This window comes from Mustelus asterias, chromosome 7 (genome assembly GCF_964213995.1).
Source record: "Mustelus asterias chromosome 7, sMusAst1.hap1.1, whole genome shotgun sequence".
Lineage (NCBI taxonomy): Eukaryota > Metazoa > Chordata > Chondrichthyes > Carcharhiniformes > Triakidae > Mustelus > Mustelus asterias.
Genome location: NC_135807.1, coordinates 141,647,011 through 141,664,422, shown reverse-complemented (window position 1 = coordinate 141,664,422; position 17,412 = coordinate 141,647,011). Strand labels below are relative to the sequence as shown.

Here is a 17,412-nt window from a genome sequence, read left to right as displayed (position 1 = left end):
CGTCCAGTTCTGGTCGCCACACTACCAGAAGGACGTGGAGGCTTTGGAGAGAGTACAGAGGAGGTTTACCAGGATGTTGCCTGGTATGGAGGGGCTTGGTTATGAGGAGAGATTGGGGAAACTGGGGTTGTTCTCCTTGGAAAGACGGAGGATGAGGGGAGACTTAATAGAGGTGTATAAAATTATGAAAGGCATAGATAGGGTGAACGGTGGGAAGCTTTTCCCCGGGTCGGTGGTGACGTTCACGAGGGGTCATAGGTTCAAGGTGAAGGGGGGGAGGTTTAACACAGATATCAGAAGGACATATTTCACACAGAGGGTCGTGGGGGCCTGGAATGTGTTGCCGGGCAAGGTGGTGGAGGCAGACACACTGGGAACGTTTAAGACTTATCTAGACAGCTATATGAGCGGAGTGGGAATGGAGGGATACAAAAGAGTGGTCTAGTTTGGACCAGGGAGCGGCGCGGGCTAATTGTTCCTGGTTTCTCGTTTCAAGGCTTCATTCTATGATCATCTTGCTGGTGCCAGTACAGAGTGAGACTGCGGATAGTTGGGAACCTGTCTCGGGGGCAGGGAATTCATATGGTGTTCGTGGAAGTGGAAATGACTAGCGTTGGGAAGCATTTTCCGATCGGGGCCATTGTGATCTCCTGGACTCGTTTCGATCGCCTCAGGGGGTCGGAGAGGAATTTCCCAGATTTTTTTTCCCCATATTGGCCCTGGGGTTTTTCACTCTGGGTTTTCGCCTCTCCCTGGAGATCACATGGTCTGGAATGGGGGGGTGGGGGTAAGTTAATAGGTTGTAATGAACAAAGCATCGTAGCTGTGAGGGACAGCTCGGTGGATAGGATATTGGTATGTAGATAGGCTGGAAAATTGGGCGGGGATCCTGGATTCAGGATTCAATCCTGGACCGGGGAGCGGCGCGGGCTTGGGGGGCCGAAGGGCCTGTTCCTGTGCTGTATTGTTCTTTGTTCAAGGTAGAAGATATTCCCACTTGAATAGTTTGACAAACTACCTGGTAGTGGTGATTTTTAAAGTTCATCCGCGTTACCATGTAGACTTGACTGTCGGTACTTATTGGTATAAGTATGTGCCGACGAAAGCAATACCCCTCTCTGCATTCGTTTTGCTGCAAGTGATGGAATTTCCATGTGTGGTCCAAAAATGGCCATTAATAGACGACGATCCCTTAAAAGATAAATTCTCTCCTGTACAGGAATTGATGGAATTTCTTTACTCCAAAGATGACCCCTAATGTTTCCCTTCCAAAGTGTGCATAGTTACTTTCAGCTTTGCTCAAGGTTTAGGATGCAAAAGCATGAATATTTCATCACCTAACAGCATGATGTAACTCCTACACAATAAGGAGATGCATCACAAGCTAACTATAGGGGTAGAGTAGGATCAAAATGTATAAGAACTTCAGATTTGGCTTGTACAAAAGCATTATTGCAATGATCGGACAACTGGGGGTCATGGTTTACAGCTATAATTCAGAAATAATTTAAAATTATATGTATATCTACATATCTCTATTTTTAAATAAAACTTGTGCAATTTGAGAAATGGAGTTGTTTGAAATATTGGCATTTCACACAGGGGAATCCTTGCTGGGCCCCCTATTGTTCGCCATTTATATAAATGACATTGATGTCTATGTGGGGGGTAGGATTGGTAAGTTTGCAGATAACACAAAGATTGAACTGGTGGTTAACAGTGAGGCAGAGTGTCTTGGGCTACAAGAAGATATAGACGGAATGGTAGAAAAGTGGCAAATGGAATTTAACCCTGAAAAGTATGAGGTGATGCACTTTGGAAGGAGTAATTTGACAAGAATGAACGATAGAACATAGAACATTACAGCGCAGTACAGGCCCTTCGGACCTCGATGTTGCGCCGACCAGTGAAACCAATCTAAAGCCCATCTAACCTACACTATTCCAATATCATCCATATGTTTATCCAATGACCATTTAAATGCCCTTAATGTTGGCGAGTCCACTACTGTTGCAGGCAGGGCATTCCACCCCTTACTACTCTGAGTAAAGAACCTACCTCTGACATCTGTCCTATATCTATCACCCCTTAATTTAAAGCTATGTCCCCTCGTGCTAGTTATCACCATCCGAGGAAAAAGGCTCTCACTATCCACCCTATCTAAGCCTCTGATCATCTTGTATGCCTCTATTAAGTCACCTCTTAACCACCTTCTCTCTAACGAAACCAACCTCAAGTCCCTCAGCCTTTCCTCATAAGACCTTCCGACCATACCAGGCAACATCCTGGTAAATCTCCTCTGCACCCTTTCCAATGCTTCCACATCCTTCCTATAATGCGGTGACCAGAACTATACGCAATACTCCAAGTGCGGCCGCACCAGAGTTTTGTACAGCAGCAACATGACCTCCTGGCTCCAAAACTCAATCCCTCTACCAATAAAAGCTAACACTCTGTACATCTTCTTAACAACCCTATCAACCTGGGTGCCAACTTTGAGGGATCTATGTACATGGACACCGAGATCTCTCTGCTCATCCACACTACCAAGTATCTTAGCATTAGCCCAGTACTCTGTAATCCTGTTACTCCTTCCAAAGTGAATCACCTCTCACTTTTCCGCATTAAACTCCATTTGCCACCTCTCAGCGCAGCTCTGCAGATTATCTATGTCCCTCTGTAACCTGCAACAACCTTCCGCAATGTCCACAACTCCACCAACTTTGGTGTCATCCGCAAATTTACTAACCCATTCTTCTGCGCCCTCATCCAGGTCATTTATAAAAATGACAAACAGCAGTGGCCCCAAAACAGATCCTTGCAGTACACCACTAGTAACTGAACTCCAGGATGAACATTTCCCATCAACCACCACCCTCTGTTTTCTTACAGCTAGCCAATTCCTGATCCAAACCGCTAAATCACCCTCAATCCCATGCGTCCGTATTTTCTGCAATAGCTTACTGTGGGGAACCTTATCAAATGCTTTACTGAAATCCACATACACCACATCAACTGCTTTATCCTCATCCACCTCTTTGGTCACCTTCTCAAAGAACTCAATAAGGTTTGTGAGGCACGACTTACCCTTCACAAAACCATGTTGACTATCCCTAATCAAATTATTCCTTTCTAGATAATTATAAATCCTATCTCTTATAATCCTCTCCAAAACTTTGCCTACAACAGAAGGCTCACTGGTCTATAATTAAAGGGTTGTCTCTACTCCCCTTCTTGAACAAGGGGACAACATTTGCTATCCTCCAGTCTTCTGGCACTATTCCTGTAGTCATGAAGTGGAGATGCCGGTGTTGGACTGGGGTAAACACGGTAAGAGTTTTAACAACACCAGGCTAAAGTCTAACAGGTTTATTTGGTAGTAAATGCCATTAGCTTTCGGAGCGCTGCTCCTTCGTCAGATGGAGTGGATATCTGCTCGCAAACAAGACAGAGACACAAAATCAAGTTACAGAATACTGATTAGAATGCGAATCCTTACAGCCAACCAAATCTCAAAGATACAGACAATGTGATACACACACTGTCTGTATCTTTGAGACTTGGTTGGCTGTAAGGATTCGCATTCTAATCAGTATTCTGTAACTTGATTTTGTGTCTCTGTGTGCCTTGTTTGCGATCAGATATCCACTCCATCTGACGAAGGAGCAGCGCTCCGAAAGCTAATGGCATTTGCTACCAAATAAACCTGTTGGACTTTAACCTGGTGTTGTTAAAACTCTTACTATTCCTGTAGACAATGACGAAGTAAAGATCAAAGCCAAAGGCTCTGCAATCTCCTCCCTAGCCTCCCAGAGAATCCTAGGATAAATCCCATCCGGCCCAGGGGACTTATCTATTTTCACATTTTCCAGAATTGCTAACACCTCCTCCTTATTAACCTCAATCCCGTCTAGTCCAATAGCCTGTATCTCAGTATTCTCCTCGACAACATTGTCTTTTTCCTGCATGAATACTGATGAAAAATATTCATTTAGCGCCTCTCCTATCTCTGCAGACTCCGCGCACAATTTCCCACTACTGTCCTTGATTGGCCCTAATCTTACCCTAGTCATTCTTTTATTCCTGACATACCGATAGAAAGCTTTAAGGTTTTCCTTGATCCTACCTGCCAAAGACTTCTCATGTCCCCTCCTGGCTCTTCATAACTCTCTCTTTAGGTCCTTCCTGGCTAACTTGTAACTCTCAAGCGCCTTAACTGAGCCTTCGCGTCTCATCTTTCCATAAGTCTCCTTCTTCCTCTTCACAAGAGATTCAACTTCTTTAGTAAACCAGGACACTAGGAAGTTTTGTGGAACAAAGGGACTTTGGCATGTTGGTCTACAGATCTCTAAGTGGAAGGGCATGTTAGTAGGGTGGTAAAAAAGGCATATGGGACACTTGCCATTTTCAATCGAGGCATAGATTACAGAAGCAGGGATGTCATGTTGGAGTTGTATAGAACTTTGATGCAGCCACAGTTAGAGTTTTGTGTGCAGTTCTGGTCACCATTATCGGAAGGATGTGATTGCACTGGAGGAGGTGCAGAGGAGATTCACCAGGATACTGCCTGGATGGAACATTTAAGTTATGAAGAGAGGTTGGATAGGCTTGGGTTGCTTTCATTGGAGCAGAGAAGACTGAGGAGCGACCTGACCAAGGTGTACAAGATTGTGAGAGACATGGACAGAATGGATAAGGAGCAGCTGTTTCCCTTAGTTGAAGGGTCAGTCACAAGGGGAATAGGTTCAAGGTGAGGGGCAGGAGGTTTAGAGGGGATGAGGGGAAAAAACTGTTTTACCCAGGGGCTGATGACAGTCTGGAATGCGCTGCCTGGGAGGGTGGTGGAGGTGGGTTGTCTCACATCCTTTAAAAAGTATCTGGATGAACACTTGGCACATTATAACATTCAGGGTGTTGTGGGAAATTTACCACTTCGGAGTCAGTCTTGGAGGTTTCAATAATACAGTTTTATTTTGGTCAAAGCTTTGGGAAAAAGCACTGGTACTCCGCAGTACTTGGCAGCTACCTTCTCAACTACACAATGGTAGTTGATCATTTTTATACCTTTTAGACAATAGGCAGTACGAACATTAGCTGTTAACACATCGTTACAAGTTGAGTAGACAGATACGGACATCGATAGTTAACACATCGTTACAAGTTGAGTAGACAGATACGGACATCGATAGTTAACACATCGTTGCAAGCAGACAGGTACGGACATGGACAGTTAACATATCATTGTTCATAGAATGGATACATTTATGCAGTTATGTCCTCTATCAATGACTGTTTTCGATCTATACATTCAGTGGCTGATCTTGTTACATTTATGTATTTATGTCCCCATCTGTGGCTGACCTTATTATCAGACTCATTGTTCTGGGTCTGCTCTTATCTAAAGTGCTTCAAGCCCTGACCAGCTTCCTGCAGCAATTCAGATACTGCAGGTTTTAACTTTTTGTGTAGCTGTCTTGTGCTAAAAGCCAGTGCCTTTTAATGCCCCTTCCCAGGTAACCATTTTGTGTGCCAGGTAACCATTTTGTGTCCATCACTTTAATTCCACCATAACAAGGGCTATGGGCGAAGTGCTGGGAGATGGGATTAAGTGGGAGTTCAGATGTTTCTAATGTGTCAGTGTGGATTCAATGGACCATAGGCCCTCTTCTGCACTGTATGGTTCTATGATTCTCCAGACAGTACTTGGGAGCTAAGAGATACAATCTGGGGTCCTTTAGTGCCACCATTGGTGAAAGGTGCCACTGGACAAGGCTCTAGGTCCTGATAACATACTGAAGCCTTGTTCTCCAGAATGAGCAAGCTGTTCCAGCACAGCTACAATGCAGGCATCTACCTGCCAGGTATGCCATTCCCGCAAAAAGCAGGACAAATCCAACCCAACTAATTACCACCATATTAGTCCACACTCAATCATAAAAAAGTGATGGAAGGTGTTTCCAACTGTACTATGAAGCAATACTTACTCAGCAATAACCTGCCTGCTGACATATAGTCTGGGTTCCACCGCGGTCTCTCAGCTCCTGACCTCATTACTGCCTTGGTCTAGACATGGACAAAAGAACTGAACTCGAGTTGAAGTGAGAGTGACTGCTCTTGACATCGAGGTAGCATATAACGAAGTGTGGCATCAAAGAACCGAATCTTGAGTGGAGGGGATTCTGTACCGGTTAGAGTCATATCGAGCACAACAGAAGATGGTTGTGGTTGTTAGAATATGTCAATGTCAAATATCTCAGTTCCAGGACATACTGCAAGAGTTCCTCAGGGTAATGTCATAGGCCCAATCATCTTCAGCTGCCCCATCAACGGGAGAGGCTGTGGCGTAGTGGTATTGTCACTGGACCAGTAACCCAGAGAACTAAGGTAATGCTTTGGGGATCTACATTGAAACCCACCACAGCAGAGAGTGGAATTTAAATTCAATATAAAATCTGGAATGAAAAGTTGAGGGCCTGATTTTACCATTTTGAGTCTAAATGCCAAATCTGGGCGTCAAATAGATCTGAGCCTGGAATCCTCTTTGCAGCGCGCCCATACGCATTTTGCCGGCTCCGATCCGATCTGCGCTATGGGCGGGGCTTGGCGTGGCGGACCGATCAGAGCTCTGAACTGCGCGTGCGCAGTTCGAAAAAAATCTGACAGAGCGCGCCCGGGCGCGAAAGAAAAAATAAAGCAGAAAGCGGAGAGAGCGGCTCTCTGACGATTATCCTCTGGTTGGGGGGTGGGGGGAGGGGGGGGAGAGAGAGGGGGGGGCGGGACCCAGATCATCCTCTGGTCGGGGGGGGTTCCGCTGCCAGTCTGCGGCCGATCGGTGGGGAGGGAGGGGGCAGGGGGGTCCACCGCCACTCTGCGGGCGACCCCTCCTCCCCACCAGAGGAACGATTCCCTCCTGCTGGAGTGGGCGTACGGCCGTGCCATCCCACAAAACCTTCAGGATGAAGCGATTCCTCGCTAAGAAGATGAAGCAGAACCAGCCGATTCCACAGTGGATCCGCATGAAAACCGGCTACAAGATCAGTACAAGTCCAAGGGGAGACACTGAGGAAGGACCAAGCTGGGCCTGTAAAGGGATACACCATCACTGGTACACTACCGGCCACAGATTACTCTTCACTGCAGGGACAAGAGAGCAGGAGAGATGGCTGTGGCCGGTAGTGTACCAGTGATGGTGTATCCCTTTACAGGCCCAGTTTGGTCCTTCTCCAGTGTCTCCTCTTGGACTTGTACTGATCTTGTAGCTGGTTTTCATGTGGATCCACTGTGGAATCGGCCGGTTCTGCTTCATCTTCTTAGCGAGGAATCGCTTCATCCTGAAGGTTTTGTGGGATGGCATGGCCGCATGTCCACTCCGGCAGGCGGGATTCGTTCCTCCGGTGGGGAGGAGGGATCACCCGCAGAGTGGCGGCGGACCCCCCTGCCCCCTCCCTCCCCACCAATCGACCGCAGACTGGCAGCGGACACCCCCCCCTCCCCCTGCAACCAGAGGATGACCTGGGTCAGAGAGCCATTGGAGGCTCTGACCCTGCTGTTCGGAAGCTGCAGCGACGACTTCAGACTTTTATTTTGCAGGTCACTTACAGCGCGGATGTGGAACGGGCCAGAAGACGGTAAAGTGGGATTTGGCGGTAGGGTTCGGCGCGCGGTTCATTAAGTTGATTTAAATGCATGCAAATGCATTTAAATCGTCAGGCCGCCCGATTCGGGCGTGGGCCGGACCCGCGCCCGAATCGGGTGTCGGTAAAGCCATGATCTGCTCGGAATCGGGTGCAGATCGCGTTACAGGCCCGACGCCCAACTTTACCACGATTTGGTAAAATCGGGCCCTGAATGATGACCATTGTTGATAGTCGTAAAAACCCATCTGGTTCACTAATGTTCTTCAGGGAAAAATATCTGCACCTCATTAACAGCACTTTCCAAACCTGTGACCTCTATCACCTTGAAGGACAAGGGTAGCTGAAGCATGAGAACACTGCAACCTGCAAGTTCCCCTCCATGCCATACACCACCCTCACTTGGAACTCTATCGCTGATTGTTCACTGTCACTGGATGAAAATCCCAAAACTCTCTCCCTAACTGCATTGTGAATGTACTGCAGTGGTGCAAGAAGATAGCTGACCACTTCCTTCTGGAGGTCAGTTAGGGATGAGCAATAAATGCTGGCCTAGCCAGCAACAGCTAGATCCCATAAATGAATACAAACAAATCAATAGCCTTCTCTCCATTGTAAGAAGAAAAGTGGGGATCTTTGCTGATGATTACACAATGTTCAGCGCCATTCACAACTTCACAGATATGGAAGTAGTCCCAGTCCATATGCAGCGAGACATTCGGGCTTGGGATGATAATTAAGAGGTAGATTTCACGCCACACAAGTGGCAGGCAATGGACATCTCCAACAAGAGAGAATTTAACCATATCCCACTGATATTCAATGGTATTGCCATCACTGAATCCCCCATTATCAACATCCTGGGGGTCACCGTTGACCAGAAACTGAACAAGACCAACCATATAAATAATCTGGTTGCATGAGCAGATCAAACATTAGGAATTCTGTGGCGAGTAACTCACCAACTGACTTCACAAAGTCTGTCCAGCATTTAAAAATCACAAGAGTATGATGGAATGCTCTCTGCTTAACGGCAGTAAGCAGCCTGCTTGATTGGATATCCATTACCTTAAGTGTTCACTCACTCCACCACCCTCGCACATTGGCTGCAGTGTGTAGCATTTGCAAAATGCACTGCAAAATCCGTGGCCTAGCACTCTGCTCCTCCTTCTGCAACTAGATCCTCACCTTCCTAACCCATAGACGGCAATCAGTAAGGATAGGTAACAACACCACCTCCAAGATTATCCTCAACGCAGGTGCCCTACAAGGCTGTATTTCTCACCATTTTTTTACAGATGCACCATAGAAACCATCCTATCAGGATGTATCACAGCTTGGTATGGCTCCTGTCCTGACCAAGACCAAGAAATTACAAAGGTTTGTGAACATAGCCCAGTCCGTCACGCAAATCAGCTTCCCATCCATTGACACCGTCTACACTTCCTGCCGCCTCGGAAAAGCAGCCAGCATAATCAAGGTCACCACATACCCCGGATGTACTCGCTTTCACCTTTTTCTGTCGGGAAACAAATACAAAAGTCTGAAAACACGTATCAACAGACTCAAGAACGGCTTCTTCCTGTTGCCATCTGACTTTTGAATGGTCCTATCGTATATTAAGCCGATCTTTCTCTTCACTCTACCTGTAACTGCAACACTATATTCTGCACCCTATCCTTCTCCCTTATATATTCTATGAACGGTATGTTTTACCTGTATAGCGTGCAAGAAACAATATTTTTCACTATCTTAATACATGTGATAAATCAAATCAAAAACATCTTATCAAGGCTCTTTCAACAACACCTTTCAAACCTGCAACTTCTACCTCCTAGAAGGACAAGGGCAGTGGATGCATGAGAATATCAGAACCTGCACTTTCCCCTCCATCCCGACTTGAAATTATTCTGCCATTCCTTCATGATTGTTGGGTCAAAATCCTGGAGCCAACAGCACTGTGGGTATATCTGCACCACCCGAGCTGCAGCAGTTCAAGACTTTGTCTTACCACCACCTTCTGAGGGGCAATCAAGGGTGAGCAATAAATCCTGGCCTAATCAGCAACACCCACATCCTGTAAAATAATTTTTAAAAATGTCACGATTACTCACATTAGGACTTTCCAGCTCTTGGTCTGCCACATTCTGTTCCTTTGGACCTTCGTCACAAAACCCGTGAACTTTTGAGGCACAAAACACTTTGCTTAATTTTATTAGCCACTGAGTCTGAAATGTTATACTTAATTCCAATTTTCCATTCTCTATGACGCTTTCTTTTATAATACTTCAATTCTGCTGAATTAAACTCTGTCTGAGATGGTCCAATGCAATGTCTCAGTGCTATCCAAACTTTCCCCAGGATATCAGGCCAGATGCAAGCCTGCCTGTGCATGTAAAACATTTAAATGTTTAGGAAATAATTAACTAATTGTAGTACCTCTGAGAACAAGAGGACTATTGCACAGAGCAGAAGACAACTTGGAGATTCCCCTGTAGGCAAATTGAGTACGATATTATCCTACTATCTGGAGGGAGTTCTTTACATAAACCTCCCATTCCAGGGGACCTTAGAATCTTAGAAAGATTCAGAAGGACCTGTCAACTTGCAGACTGGTTGATCAGTAACTCCTTTCACACAGTCCACTAAGTAAAGGACTGTGGCATTCATGATATAATGTTTGTTTTCTCATGTCTCTGAACTCATCATTGGTAAATTACATTCCATTACAGGTATCAGTCAGGAGCTTTGCTGGTGTTGCAAATCCAGTCCGTTTCCATTTTTCCATGACTTTAGTGCTTAGTATTACATATTGTAGAAGGATTAAATCTGACCACCAGATCTATTAAATGTAAAGTGGACATATTTATACCTTAGTCCCAAACACTTAGATCCATGGTAACTAAAGAACAAAGAACAGTACAGCACAGGAAACAGGCCCTTCGGCCCTCCAAGCCTGTGCCACTCCTTGGTCCAACTAGACCAATCGTTTTGTTTCCCTCCATTCCCAGGCTGCTCATGTGATTATCCAGGTAAGTCTTAAACGATGCCAGCCTGTCTGCCTCCACCACCCTACTTGGCAGCGCATTCCAGGCCCCCACCACCCTCTGTGTAAAAAACATCCCTCTAATATCTGAGTTATACTTCGCCCCTCTCACCTTGAGCCCATGACCCCTCGTGATCGTCACTTCTGAACTGGGAAAAAGCTTCCCACCGTTCACCCTATCTATCCCCCTCATAATCTTGTACACCTCAATTAGATCTCCCCTCATTCTCCATCTTTCCAGGGAGAACAACCCCAGTTTGCCCAATCTCTCCTCATAGCCAAGACCCTTCACCAGGCAACATCCTGGTAAACCTTCCCTGCACTCTCTCTAACGCCTCTACGTCCTTCTGGTAGTGCGGCGACCAGAACTGGACGCAGTACTCCAAATGTGGCCTAACCAGCGTTCTATACAGCTGCATCATCAGACTCCAGCTTTTATACTCTATACCCTGTCCTATAAAGGCAAGCAAACCATATGCCTTCTTCACCACCTTCTCCACCTGTGTTGCCACCTTCAAGGATTTGTGGACTTGCACACCTAGGTCCCTCTGTGTTTCTATACTCTTGATGACTCTGCCATTTATTGTATAACTCCTCCCTACATTATTTCTTCCAAAATGCATCACTTCGCATTTATCCGGATTAAATTCCATCTGCCACCTCTCCGCCCAATTTTCCAGCCTATCTATATCCTGCTGTATTGCCCGACAATGCTCATCGCTATCTGCAAGTCCAGCCATCTTGGTGTCATCCGCAAACTTGCTGATAACACCAGTGACACCTTCTTCCAAATCATTTATATATATCACAAATAGCAGAGGTCCCAGTACAGAGCCCTGCGGAACACCACTGGTCACAGACCTCCAGCCAGAAAAAGACCCTTCGACTGCTACCCTTTGTCTCCTATGGCCAAGCCAGTTCTCCACCCATCTAGCCACTTCTCCTTGTGTCCCATGAGCCTTAACATCCTTAACCAACCTGCCATGTGGGACTTTGTCAAATGCCTTACTGAAATCCATATAGACGACATCCACGGCCCTTCCTTCGTCAACCGTTTTTGTCACTTCCTCAAAAAACTCCACCAAATTTGTAAGGCACAACCTCCCTCTTACAAAACCATGCTGTCTGTCACTAATGAGATTGTTCCATTCTAAATGCACATACATCCTGTCGCTAAGAATCCTCTCCAACAACTTCCCGACCACGGACGTCAAGCTCACCGGCCTATAATTTCCCGGGTTATCCCTGCTATCCTTCTTAAACAACGGGACCACATTCGCTATCCTCCAATCCTCAGGGACCTCACCTGTGTCCAAAGAAGCGACAAAGATTTCTGTCAGAAGCCCAGCAATTTCATCTCTCGTCTCCCTGAGCAGTCTAGGATAGATGCCATCAGGCCCTGGGGCTTTGTCAGTTTTAATGTTCCCTAAAAAACCTAACACTTCCCTCCCTTGTAATGGAGATTTTCTCTAACGGGTCAACACCTCCCTCCGAGACACTCCTGGTTAACATGTCCCTTTCCATCATTAAAGTCATGCAGGAATGAGAAACTTCTGCCATTTAGATGTTTATTGACATTGGCATTTTGGAAATCTGCCATTTTAAATACATGTTCCAACTGCATCCAAGATATGAGGCTTCAAAAAGAAACTCAACTCTTCTGTCAGTGAGCGTGGGAACTGACTGCAGAGTTGTGATTGGATAGCAGCAAATTTGGGAGAGACAGAGCTTCTTCTCCAATTAAAGATTCTGGCTGCTCCAACTCCTTCAATCACAGGTTCCACCCCTCTCTCCTTTCCACTCTTGTTGCTCCTCCAATCCTAGATTCTGTCTCTAGAGGAGCAACAAGAGTGAGAAGGAGAGAACCTGTGATTGGAGGTCAGGGATGCAGTCATTCTGGCCAGTCCTATGAGCGAGACGTCCAGCTGTATCCTCACCAATAACTGCTAAATAACGAGACCAAGGAGAAGCAGAAAAAGGAGGAGTGAACCTCAAAGCATGGAAATTTTCCGCAAATAGAGAGGCTTGGAATAGCCTCCGGGGAATTAACAATCAGCTTTGTGACAGTCTGGACCTGTCTGGAGTCTCACATCCCTGCTTGCACCCTCCCTTCACTCCCACATGCCCCTATGCATTCTCTTCCCTCTATGCACACACTGATGAGAAACATTATATTTTATTAAGGTGAAACAATAACAACCTGACTGGGTAAACTGCAGATTAACTGACTTTCGAAAAATAATAGTCATATCTTCCTCTGTTGAATTTTATTTATGCTATCCAACGCCAGCATCTCCACATCTTGAGAGAGCAAGACAGCCTTGTGGAACTGTCCTGTGACAGTGTGTTAAAGCTGTATTTTTACAGAACTACCTAACTGACTTTTAGCTTAAAGTTACTTTGGAATGCCCAGAACTGTCCGACAAGGCAGGATAGTTTCTGTTGCCTTTTCTTACAACCTACCTTTGCGAAACTGGATTTTCAGGGCTTGTCACATTGAAGCTCAAATATCGGAATAAATTTGACATTGAACAGATTTCTGATTGAGGCTGTCATCCCTGGAACCTTACATCCAGCCTTTGACATCTGCAAAATAACATCAGCTTTCTCATTAGGTAAGCATTATCTGTTTCCACTGGTAGGCCTACTGCAGGTAATATGTGCTGTGATAAGCATGATGTATATATGAGTGTGTATCATAAACTATTAGAAATAGCTGCGTTTTTAATACCAGTTGATGCATACAGGTTTGACTCCTGTCAAATAGCATAGGCTATTTTTTTTTTAAGTTTAAAACGGCTTGCGATCGTTGTGGTCCGCAAAAACTTTTGATAATTTAGTGGTCTGCATAAAGAAAAAAGTTGGGAACCGCTGCCATAGATACTACCTTGCTTCTTATAAAATGGATGACTCTAGCTAGGTTACATGGAATTACAACTGTCTTTAATGATCTGAAAGTGTTTCCATCACCAGACTAAAGCAAGTACTTCTATATTCTTCAACCTTTTGTCAATCCTCAGCACATTGTGAACCAAAGTAACGTTTTTACTAATTTGTCTTACATACTTCGAAGTACAATCTCTGTATTTTACTGAACAGTTAAGGAATGCATGATGAATGCAGGACTAAAACTCCTTGCAGCTACTATAATTTGTTTGGATTCATCATTCTCCAACTTTTTTCCTCAAAATTTCCTTCGTCATGAAATTTCAAGGACCATGAGTACAAGGATCAACTGGGCTTGTACTCACTGGAATTTAGAACAACGAGAGGGGATCTCATAGAAACATATAAAATGCTGATGGGACTGGACAGGCTAGATGTGGGAAGAATGTTCCCGATGTTGGGAAGTCCAGAATTAGGACAGTCTAAGAATAAGGGGTATAAGCCATTCAGGACTGAGATGAGGAAGAACTTCTTCAGTCAGAGAGTTGTGAACCTGTGGAATTCTCTACCACAGAAAGCTGTTGGGGCCAGTTCATTAGATATGTTCAAGAGGGAGCTGGGCATGGCCCTTGCGGCAAAAAGGATCAAGGGGTATGGAGAGAAAGCAGGAGTGAGATACCGAAAGTGCATGATCAACCATCATCATATTGAATGGTGATGCAGGCTCGAAGGGCTGAATGGCCTACTCCTGCACCTATTTTCTATGTTTCTATGCCTCTTTGCTTTCCATAGTTCACCATGTAATGGACGTTGAATTGAGGCAACTATTAAATTGTTCTTTTTGCATTCCTGGGATTCATTCACCTATTATTTTTGTTTCAATTTTGTCTTCGATAATAGCGAGATCTGCTAAAGGTGCTTGAACCACATTCTGTCCGTCTTCGATCATTCTGTTGTATTGACGCCTACTTCCAGTAGCTGGACTATTTCAAAATCTGGAAATCATTGAACCTTCCACTCTTGGTGTCACAGAAAGAAATCACTGATTGCTTTCTCAGGAATGTTTTTAGGACAGTAAACATCTCATCCAACAGGATCTCCTTCTCTGGAAATAAAACATCGGTTCAAATAAGTTGCTTGTCCATATGAAACACCTTAGCACCCTCCACTAATTTAGATGCCAGTACTGATCCAGGAATCCCCCCAAGCTGAATGTCATCAATCTTTTATGCAATTTGTTCAAGTCCATGAAATGAGCATCTGTTTTCCAAAATCTGTCAAGTTTTGACTTGGCCTCTTAGGCATAGGTGCTCATGCTCCACTCTGACCTCAACTCATCTGGAGTCTTTCTGCAGCCTCTTCAAATTTGTGGTATCCCTTTGACTGCCTTGTTTGTGAGTTTTTTATACAGTGTGCGCACACACACACACGCACACCACCCAAGGGTGGCACAGTGGTTAGCACTGCTGCCTCACAGCGTCTGGGACCCGGGTTCGATTCCTGGCTTGGGTCACTGTCTGTGCGGTGTCTGTAGTTCTCCCTGTGTTTTTTCAATTAATTCGTGGAACATGGGTGTCACTGGCCAGCCAGCATTTATTGCTCATCCCTAGCTACCTGAGTCAACCACAGTCAACCACATTGTCTGTGTCTGCATGGGTTTCCTCCGGGTGCTCCGGTTTCCTCCCACAGTCTGAAAGACGTGCTGGTTAGGGTGCATTGGCCGTGCTAAATTCTCTCTGTGTACCCGAACAGGCACCAGAATGTGGCGACTAGGGGATTTTCACAGTAACTCCATTGCAGTGTTAATGTAAGTTTACCTGTGTCTTTGTCTAAGTTTACCCCTTGTCTTTGTCAGGCCACCAGACCACAATTGCCTCTCCTCACACTCCACCCCTCATCAAACTTCAGACCTTTGCTGCAGGGGCTGCATGAGTCCCGCTGCACACTGCTGTCCAGATAGACACTGGTGTGTGGGACCAGGGAGGTTGAAGACCCCTGTACTGAACCAAGACAGTGACACAGAAGGATCCATGGGTCTAGCAGCACAATGCTGCCCATGAAACCAGCTCGGCATGGAGTTGGAAGCAGGAACTGGTCTGTCCCAGCAGAATGATGAACAGTGCATCAGGAGCAGTGGGGTGTTGCATTCACCTTGAAGCCCAGTAAACTGAGAACCTCCTTGTGCCTGCCACTCTTCAATAATTGGGTTTGACACTGAAGTGATTTGCCCCTGATGTGACGCAAGATTGGAAAGCCTGACGGGATACTGGCAGGCAGCTGTTTTTAATGAGCATTTATGAAATGCAAATGGAAATTGCATCACCTGTCATTGGGATGACTGACCCTAAACCATTGGGAGAATTGCAATGTAATTTTACACCGGCCAGTTTCCAACTTTTCGACTCTTGCTAGGTTCTCTGTACCCACTCGCCACCAAACCCATGGGTGGATTGGGAGAATTCCACACATTGCCTCTCTGCGTCTACTCTGTCAAAAACTTCCATAATTTTTAAAGATCCCTACTATGTAACTGCTTAGTCATCTTTCGAGAGAAAACAACCACCTGTAGACCTGATCTGATAGTTATACTGTAACCTAACGTTTCTTGTATCATTCTTGTATATTAGTACCCTCTTGAGCACATCCAAGTACTTTAAATAACATTTGCACATCAGCAAAATGTTAGGTATACATATTAGGTATTGCCAGGCAACATTTTGTCAAGTAAATAAAACTTGTTGCATCAGAAAGTTGAAAACCTATAATGAAATAGCTTCAACTTATGAATGCAAAAATTGGTTTCAGTTTAGTCGCACTGTACACGAGTGGCACGGTAGCACAGTAGCACACTGCTGCTCTTAGCGCCAGGGACCCATGTTCATTTCCAGCCTCGGGTCACTGTCTGTGTGGAGTTTGCACATTCTCCCCGTGGGTTTCTTCCAGGTGCTCCAGTTTCCTCCCACAGTCCAAAGATGTGCAGGTTAGGTTGATCAGCTGTGCTAAATTGACTCTTAGTGTCAGGGGGATTCGCAGGGTAAATATGTGGGGCTACGGAGATAGGGCCTGGGTGGGATTGTTATCAGTGTAGACCCGATGGGCCGAATGGCGGCCTCCTGCACTGTAGGGATTCTATGCATGAAATGTGATAACTTTGTTAGCCATTTCCAAGTATATTCAGAATATTTAACAAATAGATAAAATGTGTGTTGTTTGCTGGCTAAGGAACCATCTAAATTGCCCTAATAATATTATTCAGTTAGGGATATGTGTCGGGTCGATATAAATCTGATTTTACTTCTATAAATGCAAGTCTCTTTTTCTTCTCCAAACAGACCATAGGAAGGGATCATTAAAGTAGTTTTAATTTAAAGCTCGGTGCTTAAGTTAGGTAATGTTTATTCATTGTTAATTAGGAAATAAATCTTGATAGAATTTTTAACATGTTTTTTCCTCTTTCAGGCATCCATTCCAGGGGCAGTACAATGTTTCGGATGTCAAGCTAAGATTGTCACAGTGAGTACTGTGGAAATTTGGATACTTATCTTCAAAATTATAAATTTAGTTACCAGTTCTGAAGAAAGAAAATACTTCCTCAATTATTGACAACCCTCACATAAAATAGAAGGGTATTGTTCAAACCATTGTGGGGGAAGGCAGAAGAACCATTCAAAACATTCATTCTACACAACACCTTTGCATAAGAAAGAATAAAGAAAGAACAAAGAACAGTACAGCACATGAACAGGCCATTTGGCCTCCCAAGCCCATGCCAATGATGATGTCCTCACTAAACTTTTTTAAAAAACCTTCTGCCCTTACGTGGTCCGTATCCCTCTATTCCCTCCA

General features: G+C 45.0%; 1 protein-coding gene across 1 annotated transcript in view; it reads left to right on the top strand.

The window, feature by feature from the left end:
- Nucleotides 1-17,412, top strand: part of avl9 (AVL9 homolog (S. cerevisiase)) — a 208,910-nt gene that overhangs the window by 174,011 nt on the left and 17,487 nt on the right. The window contains exon 14 of the mRNA XM_078216972.1: nt 17,026-17,079. Within this exon, the coding sequence (XP_078073098.1) occupies nt 17,026-17,079 (54 nt within the window). The remainder of the gene's footprint in view (nt 1-17,025; nt 17,080-17,412) is intronic.